General features: G+C 28.3%; 3 protein-coding genes across 10 annotated transcripts in view; all 3 read right to left on the reverse strand.

Annotated features, from left to right (window-relative positions):
• Window positions 1–5,443, reverse strand: part of LOC145189265 (stalled ribosome sensor GCN1-like) — a 40,244-nt gene extending 34,801 nt beyond the window's left edge. The window contains exons 1-6 of the mRNA XM_090068322.1: window positions 5,244–5,443; window positions 4,591–4,654; window positions 4,447–4,505; window positions 4,234–4,306; window positions 468–669; window positions 180–236 (exon numbers count right to left, since the gene is read on the reverse strand). Of these exons, the coding sequence (XP_089924448.1) occupies window positions 180–236; window positions 468–669; window positions 4,234–4,306; window positions 4,447–4,505; window positions 4,591–4,654; window positions 5,244–5,400 (612 nt within the window). The 5' untranslated portion in view covers window positions 5,401–5,443. The remainder of the gene's footprint in view (window positions 1–179; window positions 237–467; window positions 670–4,233; window positions 4,307–4,446; window positions 4,506–4,590; window positions 4,655–5,243) is intronic.
• A 3,575-nt stretch (window positions 5,444–9,018) lies between these two features.
• LOC145189090 (histone H4 transcription factor-like) lies at window positions 9,019–22,198 on the reverse strand. 8 transcript variants are annotated; one of them, XM_090068696.1, is made up of 14 exons: window positions 22,125–22,198; window positions 21,248–21,380; window positions 19,110–19,306; window positions 18,018–18,077; window positions 17,515–17,814; window positions 17,214–17,366; window positions 16,453–16,530; window positions 16,005–16,125; window positions 15,757–15,892; window positions 15,509–15,633; window positions 11,645–11,858; window positions 10,024–10,177; window positions 9,734–9,873; window positions 9,019–9,649 (listed from the first exon to the last, which is right to left on the reverse strand). In XM_090068696.1, exons 3-14 carry the CDS (start codon window positions 19,282–19,284, stop codon window positions 9,119–9,121), a joined length of 2,187 nt encoding a protein of 728 aa, XP_089924822.1. In that variant the 5' UTR covers window positions 19,285–19,306; window positions 21,248–21,380; window positions 22,125–22,198; the 3' UTR covers window positions 9,019–9,118. The 8 variants fall into 8 exon arrangements, with proteins under 8 accessions (XP_089924822.1, XP_089924824.1, XP_089924823.1 ...); XM_090068698.1 differs by lacking the exon at window positions 22,125–22,198 and adding an exon at window positions 22,011–22,027 and having other exon boundaries at window positions 21,248–21,303; XM_090068697.1 differs by lacking the exon at window positions 22,125–22,198 and adding an exon at window positions 21,787–21,897 and having other exon boundaries at window positions 21,248–21,303.
• A 516-nt stretch (window positions 22,199–22,714) lies between these two features.
• LOC145189251 (uncharacterized) lies at window positions 22,715–25,749 on the reverse strand. Its single transcript, XM_090069679.1, has 2 exons — window positions 25,020–25,749; window positions 22,715–23,255 (listed from the first exon to the last, which is right to left on the reverse strand). The coding sequence occupies exons 1-2, from the start codon at window positions 25,620–25,622 to the stop codon at window positions 23,091–23,093; spliced, it is 768 nt and encodes a 255-aa protein (XP_089925805.1). The 5' UTR covers window positions 25,623–25,749; the 3' UTR covers window positions 22,715–23,090.
• Between the last annotated feature and the right edge of the window lie 1,625 nt (window positions 25,750–27,374).

Raw genomic sequence — 27,374 nt, forward strand, 5'->3', positions numbered from 1 at the left:
TGAAAATTATTAATAAAACTATTAAACTTGGGATCAAATGCAATAAAGAAGTTAAAATTGCAATAAAATGGTCTGTGTTTTATAATTTAGGACACAAACTTTGATAGTTTTCTAAATATAATATATAATTACTATTTATCTTCTTTGGAATTTCAAAAAACATTTCAAAAGTTACAAACCTCAAACTTTCCAATTTTTAGTATAACCTCTATGTACTTCAAAAATAATTCAGATGTCTAAAAATATTTGATGTCAAAAAAACATACCTTGTAAAACAAATCAATAGATCTAAAAATAATTTGAAGGATTAATTAAATAGTTCAGCCATACTCTGTATCTTTGTATAATACAGTCTGCTTATATTGGTATTTAAATGACAGATGGTATAAAACTCTTACAAGCCTTACTTTACCAGCAGTAAATGAATTATATAACATCCTCTTACACTGTGTAATAATTTGTTTAACCTTATTCTTTGTAAGAGTTCTTTTTGCAGTGCTTAGTAAACGATTTCCTCTTCTTGATTGATGTGCACAAATTGCACTGTAAGCTAGCATCTGAACTTCCACTAAAATATTGAAAATATTCTCATCAGAATCCACTCCAATTGATTTAGATATTTCATTGCACCATGATAGTAAAAACATTGCTGCTGATGCTCCTGCATAACTAAAATAAAATTTAAAATATATTAACTATTTATATTGTCCTCATAAAACTTCATAACTTTAATAGCACTGTTGTACAAATTTTCATGCTTATTAAAATTCAGAAATTAACCATATCTAAATGAATTACAAATGCTAATATTTAAAAATAAGTTATTTTTTAGTTAATTCTTGTTTTCATGCATAGGGAAGTTTACATTTATTGATTTGCAAGAAAACATTAACTACAGGAAATAGGTAAACCACAGTTTGAGAAAATGAAAGAAATACAAGAAAAATTTTCTAAAGTTAAGTACTAACGGATTTGATTCTCAAGATAGCTTTTTGACATGTGAGAAAATCAAAACCTTTAATTGAGGAATTTTTTAAAAATATATATATATATATAAATTTATAACATAAAAACCAGAAAAATATTGAATACAAAAAATGTTTTAACAGAAATTGTAACTAAAATAAAACTGTTTAGATCCCAGGCTTCTCTAAAAGGTCTGACAATATTTTAATAGCACAAAAGAGAGATTTTTTTAAAGTTAAATAAATGAAAGAAAACAAAAAAGAAATGAAAAAGGAAAAAGCTCCAATAACAGTTTTTTTGCTGTTTCACAGTTTCAACTTTTGTTTCACGGTTTCTGAATTTGTAGATAATTTGGGAGGATTAACTGGTTTTTAATCATCAAAAGTAAAATCAAATGATGAATCAATTCACACCTATTGCCAACACTATGTAATATTTTTAAATTGTTAAAAGTTTAAACTTGTCATGTATTTGTTGAAACTTTAAACAATTATATCAGCAACTTTATTGGTTTTACAAGGATGCAATTTACAGGTTTCACTACAAGTTGCTATGAAAGTATTCACTAAAAATGAAACTGTAAATTATAATAATTATAATAAATTATAATAATTCAAACTAGTTTCTTGACAAGATGTAAAATATTTTTCAAGACAAATGAAAAAAAGTAGATGTTACACACAGCACTAAACCACACTTTGAGTCAAAACTCAACCACACTTTGAGTGACCACTAAAACCACTAAACTACACTTTGAGTCACTAAGTCACACACCAAAACTAAACCACACGCTGAGTCAAAAGTCTGTTTAGTTTGCCTTTCAAAAAGCGATAGAAATAAATTTTTATGGGAAGAAGCTGGTAAAAAAATTCTTAAAAACTAAAATCGATTTCCATGACCAAAAAGTATCTGAAGCCCTTTGCAACATGTCAAATCTCTATAAAGAAGATTCTATCAAAAGCAATCTTCATTCATTGATTGCACTCTTTAATTTCAATTCCATTTACTGACAATTACTCAATGCCATATTCAGCAGAAAAATTACCAAGACAAATAATAAAAGGAAAGGAAACATCTTGTAATGAAACCAAATATTGAGCCAAATTTCAGGATCAAAACTGCTTATTCAAACTCTTACTTCAAATTTTCCAAAATTAGATACTTCTAAAAAAATTTAAGTTTCTGAAATGCTAAACATTCAATAAGCAACTAATCTCTCAAATGATAACATGAAAAAATTAGTGACATTCCTTAACAAGTTTTCACCCAAAGGCAGTGGAGCTGAAAGCTATTTTTAAGATAAGATTGTCAAAACAGGAAAACTGTCTGAAACATTTTTTTCAATCAAACCAAACACATAAAAAATATAATGAAGATTTTATTGAAGAAATTGAAACTTTTTGCTCAGAGATTGAATCATTTTTGATGTTTGTGCTGGATTCTGGTACTGGGTTCAAATGATGTTTTATCAAGATTGGATCACTCAATTACATTTGGATCAATCAATCAATTTTATCAGTCTTTTCAACAGTAAGACCAAAAAAATTTAAAGCTTTTTTCAAGACAATACAAAATCCAATAAAAATGTATGTATAAGTTCAATTGCTTTTAGAAGGGAGTTAGGTCATTTTCAGCATAAATTTTGATAGGAATAAGATGGCTATTTTTCCTCATCATCTCCAACTTAAAATGCTAATATCTCTTGATATTAGCATTTTAAGTTGGAGATGCTTTCTAAGGCATTATATTATAGAATAAAAATCACCATTGGATGTAGGACTGCTTTTTTTGCATTATTTTCTATTTTTAGACCATGAAATAATGCAATTTAATACATGCATGTATATTCACTCATATACTTTTTTTGAAAATAAGTTAATTATAACAGTCGATAAATAAAATTTATTGCTTATCAAGAAAAATTAAATTACTAAACAAGGTTAAAATGCTCATTAATCTTCAGTTTATATTTGTTTGTCTTGACTTCTCTTTTGTATTCAGGAAAAGAATTACTCACAGATCCCCAGCAAAAATCTGAAAGTATTGATGGACTTGATTTACCTTGATATTTTATTACATAGCTCTAGCATCTTGATGAAAGTGCTCCCCAAGCTGGTCACTCACTGCTCCATAATTTGATGGTAAGATATTCAGATAAAAATGTATTAAAAAATGAAAACTTGAAAGCGCTCTTCAGTTGAATAGGTAATGCAAATTAAGAGTGCTTTTAAGATTTCATTTGTGTCTTATATTGAAACTGCTTTGCAGCTGTAACTGCTGGTAGCTGATTGCCATTATGTAGCAATACACCTTAAAGACTCATCTTGGAAATATTAACAAACTCCGCTTGTCTGGATTAAAATTTATGTTAATGACCGATATTTAACTACAGATGCTGATACAAACAGCAATACCATCTGGTCAAAAAACAGAATAAGATATTTCTGAAGGTCATGGTGTACAGACATCACTTGCCAGGAGGCTCTGCTGGTCTAGTGTTGAATTTAACACTTCTGCCTTGTTCTTTTGAAGATCCAGATCTCATTTGAGCTTATTCAAATTCATTTGTGATATGATGTGCAGTTTAGCAGTTGTGGATAGCAGTTAATGAGAGTTTTGTAAAGTTCTTCCTAACTGAACTCAGCCACAGAACATTCAGACCCTTTTAAATCAGTAGTCATTTTTATTATGGTACTGAACAATTTGCTAAAAGAATATTTGGATAAAACAACTGTGTGTGAGGATTAGTTTGTTTGTTTTTGTTTTGTTTTTTTAAATTATTATAACTTAATAATATTATATTATATTATTATTATTATTATAACTTAATAAATTATTATAACTTAATATGTTGCTTGATCATTTAAATCTGACACAGTCAGTAACTTGAAGCTCTAAAGAGCTATCAGCAAATATTAATGGAGAATTACAATTAAATTAAGATTGAGACATACTTTTAGGTGTAAATTTTTCATATTTATTCTAAATGTCCCAATTTACACTGTAATGTTAAAATTGATCAAAAATTTTGAGGACCATGAGTTACTTTTAAATGCATTTTAGCATACTTTTGTAAAACGTCTGTGAGTTAAAATTTTGTATTAAAGAGTAAAAAAGATGAGTTCATTAAAAAAAATGGTTAAGTTTTTCAACTGGATAAACTAAACTTGATCATCTGACAAAGATCACACAGTAAACTAAACCTTGTAGGCACTAGACATGATTGAATGTACAGATTTGTTCATTATTAATGTAATTTACATTTACCTTGAGTTTGATTTTGCAAGTGCAACAGCCTGAGGTTGAATTTCAGCTAAAAGAAGCTTTCCAAAATTTTTTCCTAGTGCAAAAAGTAATTAATTAACAATTAAAAATTTAAAAAAATAAAAATAAATAAACAAAAACAAGCCAGTAAATCTTATTTAATACAAAAAAATAATTATACTGAAAGGGAAAAGATAAATTTTGAATTAAACTCACCATATTTCACAAGAACCCTCTGAACAAAAGATACCACTAAAGATCTAGACTTTTTATCTCTAAAATGAATTCAGTAAAAATTAAAACATCAAATAAAGCAATGATATATGACTTTCACATACTGAATGTATGAACAACACCTACCTGTACCGTAATATAGACAACTTTATTATCTTTACTATTCCCTTCAAATGTGCATCCTGAAAACCTGAAAAGAACACTAGGTATTTTTGAGCAAATGTTGATAATAATTTAAGATACATATCTAATGAGTTTTCAAACTTGCATTTGCATTAGGAATTATTATGTGTATATTGCTATTAAGACCTGGAAACTAATAAGAGGGTTTAGATTAATTTAAAATTAAATTTAAATCTTTTAATCAAGGTGTTACAGAAAATCAGAATATAAATATTATGTATGATGTTAGATAATATATAAATTTCTACTCTTTAAGTTTTGTTCAGTCATAACTTTTGTTCACTTTTCATGTTTGTTCACTTCATAACTAAATTTTGTTCAATTTCATAGCATTATGCTTAGCAAAAGCAAAACAATACTATGCAATGTAAAGTCATCAAAAACATCACCAAATTTCATTATTACTTTATTTTAAAACTTTCAAAACAACTTCTATATTTTGGTTTTCCTTATGGTATTACCAACCTTTGAGTATATATATATATATATATATATATATATATATATATATATATATATATATATATATATATATATATATATATATATATATATATATATATACTCACACATAAGATAAAAAATAAAAATTATACTTTCATTTTCAATGCAGTGAGAAAGTTTTTCCAAATATATTGATTTCCGTATGTTTAAAGATGAATTGGTGACTTTCATTAATGATTCTTTCATCAAATTTCTTAATGCTTCTTCATTGGTAACAGCAGGTTTTTCTTGGAACTCTTCTTTAGACATCTTATTTTATGCTTTTAAAAGAAAAACACCAAAGTATCATCTCTATAGTTATGCATGAAAATATGTATGAATGTCTATATGCATATGTATGTATACATATGTAAATCTCTGTACATACATCTGGGAAATATATATGTATCTGTTCATATATACATATACATTTGTACATAGATACATATATCTGCAAATACAAGCAAACACACCCACATACATACATACATACATACATACATACATACATACATACATACATACATACATACATACATACATACATACATACATACATACATACATACAGTAAAAACTTTTAAAATTCTTCATAGATACATAAAACGTTTAGGCATTTAGTTTGTGGTGTCATCATATGCATGTTAAAAATTATCTTTTGGAGTCTAATGACTATTCCTTAAATAGAACGCAAGTACTAATATATGTCATATATTTCTCCTATTTTATTTTTAGCAATTGATTACAAGATACCTACTTAATGTTTCTCGAGAAAAAAATGGGAAACAATTTATTTTACTTTCATTATCAAACAAAATTACAAAAATTTCAGTTAATTAAACAGTAAATTAAAATTAGTATTCTAAATTTTAGACTCAAGGTAAATATCATGTAAAGTAAGATTGTGCTATGTGCACGTGTCAATAAAATTTCGGAAGTGATGTTCCTCAGAAGCTCGGCGAAGGAGACAAGTTACGTTCTCCTTAATAAAAAATGAAGGGTTGGACCGAAGAAAATCACGGGAAAAAAGAAATATAAAACCGCAAAAAGAACAGCAACAAATGATACATTCTTATTAAGAATTCTAAATATTCTTAATATAACATTCTTATTGAACCGTGATTTTCTTTCTTTTCATTCTTAATGATGGGGTATTTTATCAGTTTTTCTTTTAAAAATAGTTTTAAATTTGCAATGAAAAGCAAAAGGTTTCAAGTACTTTTATTAATGATTTTAAATAAGGTTAATAAAAAAATCTAAATATTAATTTATAACTAATAATTTGATTGCTTGTTTCTGCCTTACAGCGCTTAACATGTACTGAACCACTTGATACTTTTTTTTTCATATTTTAGCAATGAATTTCTTTTAAACAAGAAAACAAAGACAAAATCTGGCGATAGTTTTTAGCTAGCTATTTGGTTACAGAGAAATCTTACTTGCATACAATATTCAAATATATACAATGTTTGAACAAAATTCATTTCTATTCTTAAATCTTTCAACCGCAATAGACAGCCATCTTTTTTATAAGAAGCTTAAAATTAGTCTTTTTAAAAGTTATTTTTACTAACTGACATTTAAAAACTTTTTATTTTTTCCAGCACGACTTTTTTTACTTATTCATCGAACAGCGTTCAAATCTTACTGAAAACATTCTTCATTTTGCTATTACAAAACAACTTTTTAAATCGTTGATTGCACTTTGCCAAAAACGTTTGGAAATTTATATTAATGCGTATGGATTTTTGCAAAAAAAGTCAACATTAAACGCTAAAAACTAAAATTTAATTTAACTGAACTAAAAAAGTGAGTTTTCTAGAAGATATTATGACGATTAAGATTCTCTCTTCAAAATTGAGTTTCGAAAAAAAAGTTGAGCCAAATACACAGAATAATGTTATCAGGAGGGGGTGGGTGGGGGTGTGGGGATGGGGGTGGGGGAGAGTAAGTATGCTAATTGCCATCACTGATGCATTAAGATGAGCGTAGCTAAATTAATAAATAATTAGTTAAAACGTAATTTAGCATAGATAGCCTTTGACATCCATCAACATTTCGTCTCTCAGGGTTTCCATTTGCACAGATGAGAAAAAAGCGGCAAGTTACTTCAATAGCCTTCAAAAGTAGTTTCTTGAAGCAAATATCAATAATACTTCGTGCAACTTGTGGAACTTTGACGAAATCGGATTTTCAGTCGATTAACAAAAACAGCATTTAATTTGCTGGTGTGGTACAAATCGTCCTTTCGAATTGGTTGGTTACAATTAAAAAATTAGTTACACAACCGGTAACTGTGTCAACACTGTCGGTACCATTCTGCTACCTTACGTAGTTAACTAATCTGTATCACGTCGATTCAAAAACTGGCGCGTCAGGGACCATAAAACACTGTATTTATAACATCTTACTTGGGTTGGATTAAAGAAAGACAATTTATTCAGTGGCTCATTAAAGTATTCATACCAGCAATCGAATTGATTGTAAGTAATTAGTTAGGTCAAATTGATCAAATTCTCAAAAGTGGTTTGATCAAACAACAATTTAACTTTTTTAAATAAATGTTTTTCACATTTTAATCTTTGATGGACATGTCACACGTTGCGCGTATTTTTTATTGTCAACCCAACGTTAAATATTTCTGTCGTATACACACACACATTTGTATGTATGCATGCATGCATGTATGTATGTATTTATGCAAGCATGCATATGTATGTATGTATGTATGTATGTATGTATGTATGTATGTATGTATGTATGTATGTATGTATGTATGTATGTACGTACGTATGTGTATGTATATGAATGCATGCATTTCTTTTAGAGTTATTAATATATGCAGTAAAAAGTAAATCCATTTAAAAAAAAATTTCAAAAAGTTAATTTTTTTTATGAAATATGCGCGTCTTATTGAACTGAATAAACACACACATATCAATTAACTTTTAAAAAAACTCATACCCAATATTTTTTTAAAATGCAAGTGGAAGTTGTTGGTAGACAGATCTTGATTGACAATTAGTTAATAGACATTTAATATAAAAATTTAGGCAATAAATATCCAAGATGTATTATCACTTAATCAGCGCATCATCGCTGACAGGTTTGATTTGCGTTTCGAACCTTGAGGAAACACTTTCAGTGTATTCTGCAAAATATGCTTAGTTTAAATTACAGATTTACATGATAAAAAAGGATTTTATTTTGTAAGCTTCACGTTGTCATAAAAATTTACCAACGTATGAAATCTATCAAAAATTTAAGAAGAGGTCTTGACTAATTATCAAGAACAAGATAAATTTATAGCTGTTAATAATAAAAATAAATAAGCAAAGAGTATCTAACCGAAAATATTAATTAAATTATCGATTGTCAGATATATTTCCTCGCAGATAGAAAGGTATCTGTGTTTAGTTAATCATTTTAACAATATACTCTATATACAATACAGAAATTACTTTAAAAAACCAATCGAAATCCATGGATAGCCGATTAACTAACTAAAATAAACTCGTATTAAAAGAAAAATCTATCATAAACTTTTATATGGTTTAATTTTAAAACCAGTGTTTATAGAAAGAAGGAAAAAAGAAAAAATGGTTCCCTTTCCTCTTTTAAAAAAAGATTTCACTTTTGACGGTTATATGTATATATATATATATATATATATATATATATATATATATGCATGTATGTATATGTGTATATATATATATATGCATGTATGTATATGTGTATATATATATGTGTATATATATATATATACATATATATACATATATATATATATATATATATATATATATATATATATATATATATATATATATATATATATATATATATATATATATATATATATATATATATATATATATACATGCATATATATATACATACACACACAAAAGCACTTAAGCACTTTCAACGCGGGGATCATAAACGTTGGGATTTTACAGTGTGGAAATTGGAAAGAAAGATAAAACTATTCATCTAAGGTCTTTAGAGACAGCAAGACATGCGAGGCATCCATTCGTTCAACATCGTCACTTTTACTATAAACTTTCAATCGTTTTTGTGGAGAAAAGTTTTCTGGCTCCAATTCACGTTTTAAAGATTTGCTATAATCTATTTCTTCTTTATCAACTATATTTTCGTCTTTTGAAATAATTTCCTCTTGCAAGTCTAAATATTGTTCACTTATGGCGCGCTGGTCGTCGTCTGGTTCTTCTTCGTCGTCTTCGTCATCTTCCTCCCGGTTTATAGCGTGTTCATCGTCAGGGAGCGCAGACTCTTGACATGCGATTCGTTCGAACATAAGACTATCGTGGTCACCCCTAGTCGCTATTACCACACCGTCATCGTTTTCTAATTCAAAATTATCTGAAGATAAAGTTTCAGTTTTAATATTTTTGGTAGCGTTTAATATGTGCTTGTAAATATGTGAGACAAGAGCTGAAGTATCTGAAGAATTACTTAGCGAATGCTTGCCAGTTGATAAAGCCACTAATTGCGCCTGAAATGTAAAAATATTAATTTTTTGAAAATATCTAAACCAAATATCAGAGATTTTTTTTTTTTTCTGTATAAAATAAATTACCATCACAGACATATCATAACCAACTGGTTTGGGTTGTAGGTAAACAGCCCCATTTTTGGTTCCAGCATTGTCTGTGGATGCAGATGACTGTTCATTATCTAGATTTTCTAGATTTTCCACTTTTAAAAGAGGAACAGTATCTAAGAAAGTATTACAAAAGTCATATTGAAAATTGATTCCAAACTAAACAACATGAGACCTGCAGCTAGATCATAAGACCAGTAAGTTAATATAACCTGGCTCTTCAAAAAATTGAATTTGAAATGAAATAAAATTGATGAAATATTTACCCAAACCATCCTTCTCTTTCTGCAGTATTAATTCATCTTCTTCATCATTACCCACCTCGCATTCAATTTCAACTTCATTTGAAACTTCTTTTTCATAAACTGTATTTTCTTTATTTACAGCACACAAAATACCCAGCGTTGGGTCATAAGTTACCTATAAAAAATACCCAATGTTGAGTCATAAGTTATCTATAAAGTATAAAAGAAATTATTTGTAAGAAATGTAACAGAAAAAATCTGCGCGGACATTATAAAAGATATTTATTTTACTATTGTATTTCGATATTGAATGTTATATATATATATTTTGAAAGTACATATATTAATATTATTAAATTTCACTTAAGAAAGTTTGTGAAGTTTTGTATGTGAGAACGCACGCACCTTGCGTTTTACACTCGACATCAGCTTTTGCACAGTCTTCGGCTGGACTTTCTTGGTAGCTCTAATCCAATTATTTTTGAAGTCTTTAATGTTTTTGGCTTCTTTTACATTGAACCTTAGTTTTCTTTTGACAAGACCCCAATATCTTTCGATAGGACGTAGTTCGGGACAATTTGGTGGATGGCATTTTTTTCAACGAAATCTACTTTATGTTCTCTAAGCCAGTTTATAGTTGTCCCAGAGTAGTGACATGATGCTAAATCGGGCAAAAATAATGGGTTACCCGTGTGTCTTCTTAAAAACGGCAAAAGATGTTTCTTGAGGCATTCTTTTATGTATATTTTGGTGTTAATTGTTCCTGTAGTCACAAAACAAGAGCTTCTTTCACCACATTCACAAATTGCTAGCCAAACTAAAGATTTTTTAGCGAATTTTAGCATTCCAATGCATTTATAATTGGAATTCAGTTTCTTACAACTAATTACTGAATACTATTGGTGTCCCGGAAGAGATCGGAAATATGCATCACAATAAGTTTCATCGTCAATAACCGAACAAGATTTTTTAGCGAATAATTTTTTATAGAGCAGCTTTGAACATTGAATTGCAACATCTTCTTGCTTTTCTTCACAACAAGGAACTTTTTTCTTTTTATAAGATTTATAGCCACAATCTCTCTTTACTCTTTGTATAGTGGAAGCACTTGTCTTAAATTTATTCGCTAAATAAATTTAAGACAAGTGCTTCTTTGAACAGAAATCTCCGGATTTCTGTCTGAGGCATCTTTCACTTTTTTACCAAGATCTTGTCTAACAAAACATTTTATTCTTCCCTTTCCTGATTTTCTTGTGATTGTACCAGTGTCCTTAAATCGTTTCATAACGCTCTGCACTGTTCTCAAAGCAATCTGCAGCTCTTTAGAAACGGTTTTGTTTGATACACCAGGATTTTCAACGAGAAAATGCAAAATTTTTTCTCGCTTCTTTTCTTGATTTGATGACATTTCAATTAAAACTAATTGTTTTAACAACAGAGTTGTTTAAATTTTGAATAACATTAATTCAATGACATTTTAAAACAATCAGCTATTTAAAATGATGCAAGGTTTCTGTAAACACCACATCAGAACATGCGCAGATTTTTGCTGGTACATGTCTTATAAAGAAAAATATAACAGAATTCTCTTTAAATATAAAATTCAAAAAACATAAATTTTTCTTGGTTATTAGGAAACTACCTCAATATTTCCATCAATATTTATATCGCCATTATTGCTCACTTCTATAATTCCATCATAAAGTGTTTCTACTTCGTAGGAATCTTGCTGATCTTCCTCTCCCTCTACCTCTGCAACTTCATTTCCATCTTCTGTTTCTAAACGCTTAGTCAACTCAACACTTTCAAAACGCACCATTTGCAAACGAAAGAATCCATCTTCGTACTCAATGTACCTAAGCAAATAAGATTTTATGAAACAAAAAGCCAAAGTTCTTTTTTAGATGAAATAAATGCAGGACCTTATGTAGTCTTAGAAAATTTAATGACTTCTGTAAAAAATTATGACTTTCTTGCAAAAATCTGCTTTGATAATCATGCTATTGATATTAATTTGATAAACAAATGCTCCTTGTATCACTCAACTTAAAACTTTGTGATCTGAGATCCAAAATCAAAGTAATTAATACTAAATTAATACTAAGATAAAAATTAGATTTTTAAAGTTAGTTTTAGTGCATACAGTAGCGTCCAAAAGTAATTGGACAAACACCTTTTTTTTTATATTTTCTCATTAAGTTAACATTTTTATTTGAAATTTTGCGCAAGCATGTCAAATTATGCTACAATTATGAAAAATAAAACAAAAATTCTAATTTGGGAGTAATTACTCAAAATTTTGCTAAAGGAATGGAAATGATTGGCTCAAAAGTAATTGGACAAACTAAATTCTTACAATATTGATATAACTTAGACTATTTTAACTGCTTTTTCTGAAGGCATATTTTTACAAAAACATTCAATTATCAATAACTTGCAATGGGACATAATAAATATTTAAGCGAGGTAGTGAAAAAGTTGATTGTACAAGCATCTAATAACGGTAAAACTGTGCGACAAATTTCAATAGATATGAACATTCCGCGATCAACAGTTGGTTATTCATTAAAAGTTTTTCAACAACAGAGTTACTTCCAAGTTTCAACAAAGTCAGGACGCCCAAAATCAACAACTTTTCGCCAAGATAATGTTGTAGTAAGATCGTCAAAGGCAGATCCGCGCAAGAGTACTAAAGAAATTCATAGAGAATTTACTTGCTCTTATGCAACAGCAAAGCGTCGTTTAAGACAAAACAACCTTTTTGGCTGTCGTCCTGTTAAAAAAACTTTTTTTCTGCAAAATTGTAGAGCACGGTTAAAATTCGCTAAAGAACATCTAAATTGGACAGCAAACCAATGGTCGAAAATACTATGGAGTGATGAGTCGAAGTTTAATATGTTTGGTTCTGATGGTATTATATATGTTCGACGTCCAATAGGTCTTCGAAATGATGTTAAGTACCAAGTTCCTACAGTAAAGCATGGTGGTGGTTCAGTAATGGTTTGGTCATGTTTTAGTCGTGATGGAGTAGGTCCAATCTATCGAGTTCAAGGCAATATGGACCAAAACATGTATAAAGGAATAATCAAAGATATAATACTGCCACATGCAAAAGACAAAATGTTGCGTGGTTGGACTTTCCAACACGATAACGATCCAAAACACATCTCCAAGCTAGCCACAGAATTTTTAGCTTAAAAGAAAGCTCGTATCTTGGAATGGCCGTCACAATCTCCGGACCTGAATCCAATCAAATATCTTTGGGAACATATTGAGAGAAAAATTAGTGTTTGGAAACGATCTAATCAGCATGATTTGTTTAAGTTGATTAAGCGCACTTAGGAGGAAATACCAATTGATGTTTTAATTAATTTGGTTGATTCAATCCCACGTAGATGTAATGCTGTCGTTGAGGCAAAAGGTTTTCCAAAAAAGTACTAGGATTATGCACAGAATATATACATTATGTAACAGAATATAAAACTATGTAACATTATATATATTATTTAACAGAAATCTTCATAAAAAATGCTGAAAATTTATCCTTTGTCAAGAAATTTTTCTTTTTTAAACGACATATTTAGTTTGTCCAATTACTTTTGAGCCAATCATTTCCATTGTTTTATTAAAATTTTGAGTAATTACTTCCAAATTAGGATTTTTGTTTTCTTTTTTATAATTGTAGTATAATTTGACATGCTTATGGAAAGTTTCATTTAAAATTTTTAACTCTATGAAAAAATATTGCCAAAAAGGTGTTTGTCCAATTACTTTTGGACGCTACTGTATATCATTTCTAATTGATGCAGAAAAAAAACTTATTTGAACATTTTCTTCATATATTTCAAATCTTACAATGAAACCTTGAAATGTTTTTTGAGAAATTACTTAAAGTACACTTTAAAGAGTTAAAATTGTTTTGAATTCTATGCATTGGCCATTAGCTAAAATGAATTTAACTAGTCCAAAATACATTCATTTGCAAATTTTCAAACAAGTTTTATTTTATTTATAGATGTTTGTTCATAAAATAAAAGTTTTATAATTTCTTTTTTTTTTTTTAAAGCTTCTATAGCATAAAAATAAATTATTTAAAAATCTCCTCAAAGCAGTAGGGACAGAAAATATGCTGAGAGTAAATCTGGAACAGGCCAAGCGCCAAGGATAGTGATTTGGTAGCCAAGATAATGGACAAGAAGAATGACAACCATTTTAAAACAATGTGTTGACCATAACTACACAATTTCAACCATGTAAGTTGCTTGAAGATTATTTGCTTCAAATATTTATCAAAGTTTCTATGAAAATATAGATTGTTAAAAGATTGACAGAGAAAACAAGCATTGGACTCTACAAAAAAAAGATTTTTCAGCAAACAACTAACAGAAATTAACTACCAGAAATGGATTTTAAGTGTATAGAATACTTCAAAAAAAATATGCATCTTCAATGGTTTGTGCTTCATTTTGGCAAATACCACACTTGTTGGCAATTGGAACTACTACTTGAACAATCTTAAACAAATACAGTTTGAACACAACAGTGGAATTTCAAAGCCATCTTTTGCTCCAAGCAACCTTGCAATCAATGTTTATTTAAAAAGTGTAACCAAAAGAAGCTCATCCATTACATAGTATTACTTTGATAAATATTTTCTCTGGCTAAAACTGGGGATATCACATTATACAAGTAGTGAGGTTTTGTACCTTAATGAGAAACACATTAGTTTTAGAACAAAAGCTGATGACTTCTTAAACAAACCTGAAAAACTGTAGTTTGGTTTCATGAGTTAGTTATGGAATAGTTAGTGTATTATTATATGTGACAGACACAGATCAAGATGCTTTTCTTAAAAAGCAGATCTGAAAAAATTAATCCGTTAAAAAACAAAATACAAAATCTTATTAAACAATTAAAAGTTTTTAACAGAAAAAAACCCACTCGATCTTAAGTAGAAAATTTTGCAAAGAGTTTGGAGTGCAGCAACTACAAAACACACCGGAAAATGTTGTAAAAAAAGTAGCACACAGCTTTAAATTGATTTCTATTCTATTTTCATCTAAAACCACATGTTATTTATACAAGTTGTATTAATAAATGTAACTTCAATCATTTTTTATAAAAACATGCATAAAATTGCGATCATAAGATCCAGAAGCAGACAAATTTAATCTAACCAAAGACTAGAACCAATATTTTCTATTTTTTACATTATTTCTTTAATTTTGTTTGAATAAAAATTTTTACATGATGGTTGTTTGATTCTTATTCTAAATTCATGTTAAGCACACTTGAAGATATTTATATGATATTTTTCATTCAAATAGAAATTCACACAGCAAAACCTAAAAGTTTCTCTAAAACTAACATGCAGATATAGGAAATTTTTAGAATAATGCAGATTCATGAGAAAACAATTATATGAATAACTAAACAATTTACTAATTAAAAAACCTGAGCAGAATTTATGGAAATCTTAATTTTTAAATGTTAAGAAAATATTTACCTGAACCTTGGATGACCGGCTGGCCAATTAAAGTTATGCTTTTTTTTAAGATGTTTTGTTAAACCGAATCCTCTTGAATAGGCATGATTGCATATATGGCAGATATAACGCTTAGTACCATTTTCCTGAAGAAAATATAGAGCAAGCACATTGCATCATTTGAAAACACTTTCTGCAAAGTACATATTAGTGACACACTTAATCTTAATTATACAATAACTTTACCCAGATAAAATACACAGTCTTACAGAGTGTGTGATCTTCATGTGCCTCTTCAGGCAATGCGAAGTTTTAGTTGTAAATGAACAGCCAGTCACAGTGCAAATATAACTCTTTGGAAGATGACTTTCCTCATGTCGTATTAAATCGCTGTTGGATTTAAAGCTGAATAAGAAAAATTCAGTACTACTACCTATACAGTGAACTTTTAAAAAAAATGACAAAAAATGTTTTTAAAGTTTTATTAGCATTTAAAAAAACAAATAAAAATTTTCACCTATGATCACACATTGCACAAGGGTAGGGTCTTTCATCTGAATGTCGATAGTGAATATGATATTTTAAAGAACCAGGATTAGGGCATGTCATGTCACAATGAGGACATTTCAAGTAGTTTACTAAAAATATAAAAGAGCAAACAAGAGTTCATAAAATAAAAACAACATTCTTTTTCAACAAACAAAAAAGTATTCTTAGGAACTTTACTTTGAACAAGAAATGTTTTGTTTTAAAATTTTGGAGTAAGATTGAGAGGAGTTTTAACTCTAAACAGCAAGACAATCATTATTATAATTTACTTAATGTTTCTTACAATGATTAACAAATAAAATGCACTTACTTTTAGCATTTGTACATTTCATCTACTTACTAATCGTTACATTAATTAAATTTATTTTGGTGATCTAAGAATGATACCAAGTAAGTGCATAATTACAATTACATACCGTGATGTCTCATATGATCTCTTAGTAGTCGTTCAGAAGCACATCTTTTTAAACAATGTGAACACTGGAAGTTTTCATCTAAAAAAATTTGATTTAAATTTATTTAGAAACATCTATATGGCTCATAAAGTTAAAGCCTTAAAAACAAAATAGATGTAGCTGCAGCACCTATTGCAAAGAATATTGATAATCAAACCAAAATTTTGTATGTAAAACAAATTCAAAAATTTCTATTTAATAAAAAAAAACAAAAAAAAAAAAAAAACTTAAATTTGAATTTGACAAATAATTAATAAAATAGATTAAATATCCAAATCTTAAGTTGTGATTGTTCATGCATGCTCATACAGATTTTTTTTTCACCTAAGTTATAACTACTAACAAAGAGTGTGCCGTTTCAGGAATAGACTGCTTTGTTTTCTAATTCAAAGTTATCTGAAGATAAGTTTCAGTTTTAATATTTTTGGTAGCCTTTAATATATGCTTGTAAATATGTGAGTCAAGAGCTGAAGTATCTGAAGAATTACTTAGCAAATGCTAAGTAATTCTTTAGGATCATAAATCTAGCACCTTAATTTCAGTATGCACTATTGTGCATACTATATAGAATACTTTGTACAAAAGATCTTAGTACAGAAAATAAAATTAAACTTTGGATTAAAACCAATTTTAAAAAATTTCTCTTTATCCTATTTGGTCATGACATGATTAAATAGACAAAAGAGAAATTTTAAAGTACTTCAGGTACTTTTATAACTTACAAGCTTGAGTATTTTGTCTTGAGAGATGGTCAAGTAATTTTGTGCGATTTGAAAACAATCCTCCACATCCAGGACAAGCAACTAATTTTTCATGAGTATGAACACGAACATGCTCTTTGAGTTTATGTTTATCACGAAATGTATTAGAGCATGCTGAAAACAAGTTTAAAAATATAGTAAAGTCAAAACAAAGAAAATGAGGAAAACTAACTTGTAACAGAGTATAAATAGTTTCTAATATTATTAAGAGCTTTTTATAGCATATACAGTAAAAACAGAAATTATGTGAACAAAATCTTACTGTTCCAAAAACACTGCATTCTGTATCTGTTATTTTCATCACATATACTATCAGAATTGAGAACATGTTTTTCTACATGGCGATAAAATTTATCAGGACAGCAGTGCTCTTGAGCACAGTTGTTCCATAAACAAAGAAATGGAGTTGTCACGCATGAAAGCATGTGATACTGATCTTCTTGTTCAATGGTGCATTCATTCAAAGACATTTTATCTTGTTCAAGCTTGCCTAGTGCTCTTAACAAAGAATGGTAGCCATGAAACATGATGTGGCGGGTAAGTTCCATTAAATCTTCACATCCTAGAAAAAAGAAATGGATAACAAAATATAATATCTAAAATATTTATAAAAATTATGTAAGTATGTATGTATGTATGTATGTATGTATGTATGTATGTATGTATGTATGTATGTATGTATGTATGTATGTATGTATGTATGTATGTATATATGTAAGTATATTATATAAATATAAAACGTTTTAAGCAAACTTAAGAACTCACCTTCCCAAGAACATCCTCGCCACATGCAGCAACAACTTAATGGTTTTTCATCTGGTGAATCTAATAAATAAAGAAAACTTTTTTTTCATTTTCTGTATTGCCATTACTTATGATAAATGCAACACTTAATTTCTATCATCTGAATATGAGTGGTAAAATTTAAAAGTAAACATTACAAATAAATTTGTTAGAAATTTGAAAAAAAGACTGGTAATTCTTTTTGCGCAACAACAAAAAAATTATATCACTGATTTTCTTCTCCTAATCTCTAGTTTATTTTTATTGCAGTTCAAAAATTAAAGTTGCCTTCACTAAACCTTTCTTTTTTCTAATACCTTTAGATTATTTTTTTTTAAAGTTGCCTGAACAATAAAATCATCTTGTAGGGTATTAAAAAAACCAACCACCTTACTGAATTTTTTTCTAGAATAACTCCTCAAAAAAATAAATGCTTCTAATATAAAATCTGGGATTCGATGTGAGGTTTTTGCACTCATTAATTTTCATCTGTTTTTGTTTTTGTTTTAGTTGTTAAAACCTCTATTTAACAGGAACTTCCATTTAAAAAAAATAACTATCAACAATACATAATATTTCATAGTATGCAAAATATGCTTGGTATATTTATTTCTTTGTGATGAAAGAATAAACATAGTATTTCAAAGATAATAAAGTAAAATAGTCTGGTCTGGGACTACTGTGAGAAAAGGGAAAAGAGAAAAAAATATGGATGGAAATATATGAAGTTTCCATAAACCTGAAACTGTTAAGAGATTTAACTAAAGTTTAACTAAACATCAACTTCCAACATGAAATGCCATCTTAAGATCATCTTGCTTTATTTGCTGAGCTCAAGAGAGAAGAGTTTTATAAATTTTCTGTCTATTAAGTATAAGTACATATATATTATTATTGCTAGAAGCATCTCTAACATTCTTTTCGAGTAATCTATTAAATGAAATTACCAGTATCAATATTAACTAGCAAATTGCTTTTACTCATGACAGATATTATGGGTTAACACAACACTAAAATGCCCATGCTTAATCTAACTACACAATGGTGAAAAACAAGTTAAAAAAAACAACTTACCACTTTCTTCTTTTAGTCGTAGAATAAACTCATCTGCATGTTCTTTTAAATGAGCAGAAAATGTTTCATACTCTAATGGTTGGAGGGTTACAATGCTTTCACAATTTTCCCATTCACAGTGGATCTGAACAACTTTCTCATTTTTTCTCTTTACTTTTGGTTTAGTTGTAGCCATTTTATTTCATTGATTTTAGTTACTAACAAAAAAAGTTATTATTAAAGCAAACTTTAAAAGTTGTTATACAAAATTTTAAGTTACAAATGATAAAATATTGATACTAAGTCTAAAAAGTCAAGGACAAGCTTTGAGTAGACTGTTTTTCTTAAAATTTCACAAGCTTAAACTTATATTTAAAAATCCTTAGAAAATGTGAGTTTCTATAGTTTGAGGGCAAACACATGGAATCTAAATAATTATATACATTAAGTGTATTTTTAATAGTCAGGTGTTTATGCAACTTTGAACCCAGGGCCTTCGAGAGCAACAATGGTGCCCCTTTCCTAAAAATAACTTTTTACATCGTGAAACATTGCAAAATCGTCAGCAACTGCTTCGTTCGCTTCAACCTCTTCAACAACCGCATTGCTCACCCATGGAATGCACTACCAAGCGAAGTTGTCAGTGCAAAACAAAGTTAGGTCAGCTACCACCATAATTACCATAGCGCATCGTCTTCTGTGCAATTGAGCATGAGCTGGCCTGGTTAGAAGCTGATGGGTTTACGGAACACCCCAGGTTCCGTGTAATTAACTACTACTAAATCATATTTTTTTTGTAAATATAGTTGCTTACTTTTTAATTAGGCATCAAAGAAATTGTAATAAAAGATTAAAAAATGGAGCACTAATTATAATGAGAGAATAAAAAACAGGGGACTTTCTCAGGTTTAGCAGATGAAAAATGAGGTCAGCATATTTTTTCGCTCATAGAATCTAATGCCATCTATAAATCTAATAACGTTATTTTGTGTTATTTTTACAACTTGTGCATTTTTATTCCGAATACTAAAGCTTAAACCTAAAATACAAAAGCTAAGCAGGTTTCACATTGTTAGTCATTAAAATGTTTTCTATTTATTGTAAATAAAAAAATAAATACAATGGGTCGTCCAGCGCCCTTTCAAGCTTGGCGCCCAGGTCAACTTGCCCCTTATGCCCCTTCTCTCTCGAAAGCCTTGTTTGCACTACCCTTTTTTATTCCAGGTTATGAAAGATTGATTTTATTTTTTGACTTGCACTAAGTATTCTAACTTAATTTTGAAGAAAATAAATAGCCTACAAAATGCTAATAAGAATTATTAATTTTAACTGATCATGTCAAAAAATGACATTTTTTGATATAATCAATTAAAATTTATAATTAAAAAGCCATTTCCATGTAATTCAGAAAATGGAAACAGGAATGTTTTTTTTTATGTTTAAAATCAAAATTTCTTTCCTGTAATATTTGTAGTTTTTATTTACATAACTAATACAAACATACTAAATTTTATCAATTATTGAATTATGCATTTCAAACTTTGTAATTGTTAAATTTTTACTTTAAACAACCATGAAACAATTTTTTAATAGGTAATTAATAATAGTGATAAAAAAAAAATTATAATAAATTTTCATTTTGTAAATAGAGCTTAAAAAGGATAAGCTCAATAAATTTGGTTCAAAGAATAAAAGAAGTTTTCTCTAAAACATCATCTCGCAGTTGCTAGATCCAATCATTCTTTAAATCTTGCTGATTGACATGACATTGCTTGTATGTTTTTTTTTATTCTTGTTACAAGGTCAATAAAACTGAGACTGTGCCATGTAAATATGCAGGCACTGGTAAAGTATTACAAGTAGCTCATATGACACTCCAGAATAGTAAACATGGAAGAATCCATTGGTATATAATTGGAATTAAAGTTGTCATGACACAATTTGTAAAAAGATATTTTAAGTTTTATTTATTTCTTCAAAGCTTATAACTATACTTTCTTGAAAATATAAGACAAAATCTTAGCCAAATTGAATCAACAGCTGAATGTTAATTAATAATCTTTAATTCATGCTTAATGCCTTCATATGAAAATGCATAGCTTTTTATATGAAGAGATTGTACACATACCAGGTACTTTTACAATATATATAAATTATACCTATTGGTTTTCACAATTCCAAGTGAGACTTTTCAATGAAGCTGCCATTTCTAATACTAAAAGTTGTTGTTTTTACATAACATTAACAGTTTATCTCCCAAAGAGCAAAGCCTACAGCCTCTGAATAGTTTTGCTATATGAAAGATACAGCACATTCAACACGATTTATTATTTCTGCAAGTAAACAATACTCTTTACACGCAAAAAAAAAATTGTTTATAAGTCTTTTTTACAACAAAGTTAGAGTTCAAAACTAAAGAAATGTAATCAATATCAATCATTTTTGGTAATCAAAGAGCCATCAAAAAAAAGAAAAAATATTTCTTATATCTCCAAGTTTGTTATTCAGCATTTATCATTTTTTTAGAAGAAACAGAGAAAAATTTTATGAGATACCAAACTTGCTTTGAGCAAGAATGATTTGTTATAAGTAAGACCTTACTTACATATATCATTTATGAAAACAAATTAAAGATATTATTTATTTTTTACTATAACATATTTAAAAGAATGAGACAAAAAAAATAGACAAACATTACCTGTCTTAAAATATCAAGACCTGGTATGTACTAATATTGACTGGTGATACGAACCAAGATCATATGTAATGTATAACTTAATTTAATATTTATAAGAAAATTAACTAGATAGAAGTTGATATTTTAATAATTTCTAAATTAACTTAATAGTAGCATAATAAATATAATTTTATGACTACATATAGATATAACTACACATAGTATGATCATAATCATCTTTTTATCTTTTCATATTTGGTGAAATAAAGATGACATCTTTAAAACTGTTACTACATTTTAGGATTCAAATAATTCACCTGTAATTTAAAATATAAAATGACTATTTTTTAACCGCTTACATTTTGCATTAGTGTTAAAATTACAAGTTAGTTGAAGAAGCGATACAATCGGTCCGAAGCCTGGGAAGTACTATTCAGTCCGGAGACTGGGGATGTCCGTTTGGTCCGAGGTCTGGTACACACAGTCCGAATGTGAAAATAAAAAAGAGTGGATTTAAATTGATTATTATTTTATTTCAAGTGAATAAAGTCTCCGAGGCCTCACAATATGCTTTCAATGAATATCTTTACAAGTGGACAATTTGTTTCTATAGTAATATGAAAATTGCCTGGAGGATATTTTTCGACAATGTAAATAGTCTTTTGAACGAAACATAGTATTTATATCATACATTTCTCACTTCGTCAATTAATTCTAAGGTTAACTTTGAAGAAGTTAGTTGTGGATCTTCATTTCTGACGTAATTTGAGGACACCTATTTGTAAGATATGTAAATATTAACCTTAAATATCGAAGCAAAAATTATCTGCAGTTCGACTTCAAAGGAATCTGAGGACGAGTTGATTTAGCAACCGTATCATGATGTTAGAAGTAGTAATACTTCAAATTTGTAAATAAAAAAAAAAACAAAAAAAAAGAAAGACGCGAATTTCAAAACCAAACACTAAAATATTTATGCACAGATTTTACATATTTTTTTATTATATTTTAAATCCACTGCCGCTACTCTTGGAGTCATCAGCGGCTTCATTCATCGTTTTATCCTGCTCCAGAAAATTTACATTCTGCGTCATTTTAATATAAAAATATATTTATCTACACAATTTGTTCTTTTATAGAATAATGGTTTTTACGTCTTAACCAGAGCTAAAACAAAAACAAAAAAATGTTTCTAATATTAAGTTACTTGAAAAGATTTTTTTTTTTTTCGTGTTTTAATATTTTTAAAAATAAAAATATATGAAACAGTTTATTCATTTTAAGAAAATTAAAAATAAGGTATCAAAATAAACGCTTAATATATGTCAGCTGGATGATTCGCTGCTCAGTTTTTTACCTAATACAAAAAAAATTACAATAATGATTGTTAAAACAATTATGATTATTAAAATGAGTATTCTCTTTTTCCTGCTTTGCTGGTGTTGGGCAGAAGGAATATGAGCCAATGGCGGTGACGGTGGTGTGATCTCCTAAATAAACCAGATATATATATATATATATATATATATATATATATATATATATATATATATATATATATATATATATATATATATATATATATATATATATATATATATATATATATATATATATATATATATATATATATATATATATATATATATATACACACACACATATATTCAACATATAATAACTATCCTATCACTTCCTCTAACTCTACTCCATCAATATCTCTAACCCTACTCTACCAACTTAAAATTCACATTTATAAAAATCAAAATTTTTTAAAAACGTTGAAATGAATTTTAGATATAATACTTAGACTAAGTCTAGAGCTGAAGTAAAAACATTTAGATGAGCCTGCTCAAAAAGGATCAGATATTTATCGATATACATTCCTCTAATATCATAGCTCTATAACGAAATCTTTATTGTGCAAATAATCGCTATTGTAGAGTTTTTCTAAATTATATTTTCAGATTTTTTAATTTGAATGGAATATTTCTACCTTTAAATATTGGCTTTGACAAGAAAATTGTTGTAAAGACAAAAATTACAACTTCGCAGTCCGGAACTAAAGCTATTAGTATTTACGACTTTCATCAACTCAAAGGCATCTCTAACATTCAAATTCCGAATCGTTCAAAACTGTGTTTTGAACAATCAACATTTTTAAAAACCATTGTGATAAAATAAGTTACTGCGTGTTTGGCTTGTTTTTTTTCCCATTTGATTTTCAAAAAACTTTTAGTAAATAAAAAAATTTATTTAGAATGTAGGCAGTTAAAAATGTTAATCTGAACGATTTTAACACTTCATAGATTGTTCATGTTTTTTTTTATGACGTTTATCCTTTTTTTTTAAATTTAAAATCAACGTTCTTTTCTCATATTCTTGTTCGTTTTTATACTTTGATTAAATTGCGTTTCCATCCATTTTTATATTATCTGAACAATAAAACTTATAAGTAGATTATACAAGCGCACGAGAATGAAATTGAATAAATATTTTCAACTTATAAATAAATATAAGTGTAAACCTTTTTAGTTTTAGATTATAAAGTATTAGGACAATCTTGAAAACCGGATCACATCATTCATTAGTCCATGCCACTTTTCAACAAGTCATGCTTCAAAATGTTTTCAATATTGTGAAAGCATCAGATTAAGAAAATGTTCTGACAATAGGTTTGCGTTGGAGAAAAGGAATTCAAATATTTTGTTGTTTTGTTTTATATGTGTAAAAACAGCAACAAAACCATCAACTATAACAAAATATATTTCTCTTTAAAAAAACTGAGTTTTATGGTCGTTTTCAAAGTTTAAATATTTCATTTGTGAAAGTTGAATCGGCCTTAGAATGAGTTATTCTGAAACATTTTGGAATATTTCCCAATTTTGAACTTTTAATAATATTTTAAAATGAAGTTTTTTATAAAAAAAAAAAAAAATTTTTCGCTTACTCAGCTTATTTTAAATCGCTGAGGCAAACAGATAAACCTACTACGATAACATTATTGCTACTACGATAACATTATTGGAAGTGACAAATATTATTTATCTGCAATTTTTTATTTTTCCTACGACTTTGGGACAGCTCTGATCAATCCGGTCTGCCTTTAAATACAATTGCGTTCAATCGATAGAATGATAGTTAAATCCGACTTTTCTTAGAGAAAGATTTCCAGAAATGTGATGAAAGTAAAGCAACTGTTGAGTTTATATCTTAAATAATCATTTTAATTTAATATTAAATGGTGAACTTACGAGTTCGCTCTTCAGCTTTTTCCCTGTGACAAGTTCATATCTTGGAGGTTCATCGGACAGAAATTCGTTCGATAAACTTAGATATGTTGGTAGCTGTTTTCTTAGCACACTTTCAGAGGGTTTCAGTGAAACAACTTTAGTGGCTATTTCTTCGTAGGCTGGAGATAAATTCTCTAATGCCTCTTGAAGTTCAGCTTCTTCTATTTCAATGGAGGATTCCTCTTTAACTTCTTTAGAGAATGCTAAGTTATCACAGCCGAAATCTTCGCAAGACTCATTTAAAAGGTTTTCGTTAAAATTGTTATCTTCAAAGTGAATAGTGTCTTTGTTCTCTAAAAAGCTAGCTGATCTTGATACATGATCTGAAACATGATTTAATATATGAAACTCGTGATCTACAAGCAAAGAAAAATTGTCGTTTATGCTCTTGCGATTTTCTGTGACTCCAAATCTGCAGTGATTCTCAAATTCATTATTAACTTCTTGTACCTCTTCACTACTACTCACACTGTGAGGCCACGATATGGGTATTGTAATACACGCGCTGAAGTTTTTGCTTGATTCAGTAGAGTGAGCTGCGTCTGCAGAGTAGGCATCAGTCATTTCATTTAACAATCAGCAACGCGCAAGAAGTATTTGTATTCTCTCGTATATTTTCTATACCAAGTGAATAATGCTTTTCAAAATCTAATAATGTCATTGTCAAGATATAATAAGAACATTGCTTGCAAAAAAGATTAAACTCAATTAATATATTAAGCAATTCGTCACGCTTTGCATTTACATGAACAAATACGATAAACTGCAAAGAATGACGTTTTTTATGTGATTGTTTTATTCAAACTTGCGTTATGTTAAAAAAATCAATTAATCTATTATATTGTCACGATATTACACAGGAATACGGGAAAAGCAAGAAAAAGTTTGTCATAGCGCAAAGACGTTGTGAAACAGATAAACGAAATATTAGTTTCGACTACTAGCATATATTCAAAAGATGCCTTTTCATTCATCGCTAACACGAAGTTTACGCGCCTTGTGCATCTTACATTTTTCATAATTAATTATATAAAAAAAACACTCTAATGCTTTTAAAACCTTTATGAAAAAAAAAAAGGTTTTACAGAGGTGGCACATAGTATACTTTCATTACAAAAAATATATGAAAGGGTATGCTGAAGTTTCCACTGAGCATCATTAAAGATTGCTTCAAAACGCTTTCACGGAAAGCCCTCTGATATTTTTGACGTATTTTAGTGAAAGAAAACTTTTTTTTTTTTTAAAAAAAAAAAGAGAACTAAGAAAATTCTTTCGCAGTGTTTAACAGTACCAATCAATTTGAAGATTTTACTATTTCGTCTATAGGGACGAATTTTAATCAATTTGAAGATAATCTTTATTATTTCGTCTGTAAGGATGAATTTTAATCAATCATTGCTTAAAGTTTTTTTTAGTCTTACTCTAACTTTTTGACACAATAAAGTTTAAGATGTACTAAAAACCGTCAATGATACCAACGATACCAATGGTATCCTATGATAACTAATGATATCCAATGATGATACCAGTGGATACGCTTAATGCAAATATCAGTGATGAAAAATATCAATGATGAAAAATTAAATGTTGTAAGTCACTGGTAAAAATTAAATGAATTTTTAAGAGCTTTAAAAAAAAAAGGATTGAACAAAAAAAAAAGAAAAAAAGAAAGATAGGAAAAATGGAACGGAACGAATCTTCTATCAGCTCAACAACGTTCGGAACGAGGGCGGCTAAATTTTCCTCAAATGTTTGTGATTAGAACAAAGTAATCCTTGTTAAAATTTTTTTTCAAAAGATTTATTTAAATATTTGTAAATAAGCATAATATTAGTAAACAACCAACAAAACCTAAAATGGAGTGTCTTTTTGAAAGTTGGTTGAAATTTAAAGTTCACGTTCAATATCTGAGAAGAAAGACAAAACACTTAAAAACACTTTTCCTTTTTTTTTTTAATTAATTTATGACTTAATATATTTAAGTTTCGGATTCTTTTAGCATCAAATTGTTTTTCAAACCTTTATCAAGTTAGAAAAAATAAAGATAAGATCGCAGAATCATACTTTCATCTTTAATCCTATATAATCTTCTGCAAGTTCTCGCTCACAATGAATCGCTTCAGCAGATAATCTACTTATGCGTGAATGCCGTTGATCACTGCAAGAACGCTGCTAACTTATTTTGAACCAAAGTAAATTGATTTATAATTAAGAATAAAATGACTTTGTGTAAAAGTTTCTTTTTTGAAGTATAAAAGATGCATGCATCACATACCACGGTAACAACTTACCTCTGTAATAACCATAAATATTGTG

This window comes from Hydra viridissima, unplaced genomic scaffold (genome assembly GCF_058129835.1).
Source record: "Hydra viridissima isolate aposymbiotic clone 2 unplaced genomic scaffold, HvirCarnegie_v1 scaffold_12, whole genome shotgun sequence".
In the NCBI taxonomy this organism is placed as follows: domain Eukaryota; kingdom Metazoa; phylum Cnidaria; class Hydrozoa; order Anthoathecata; family Hydridae; genus Hydra; species Hydra viridissima.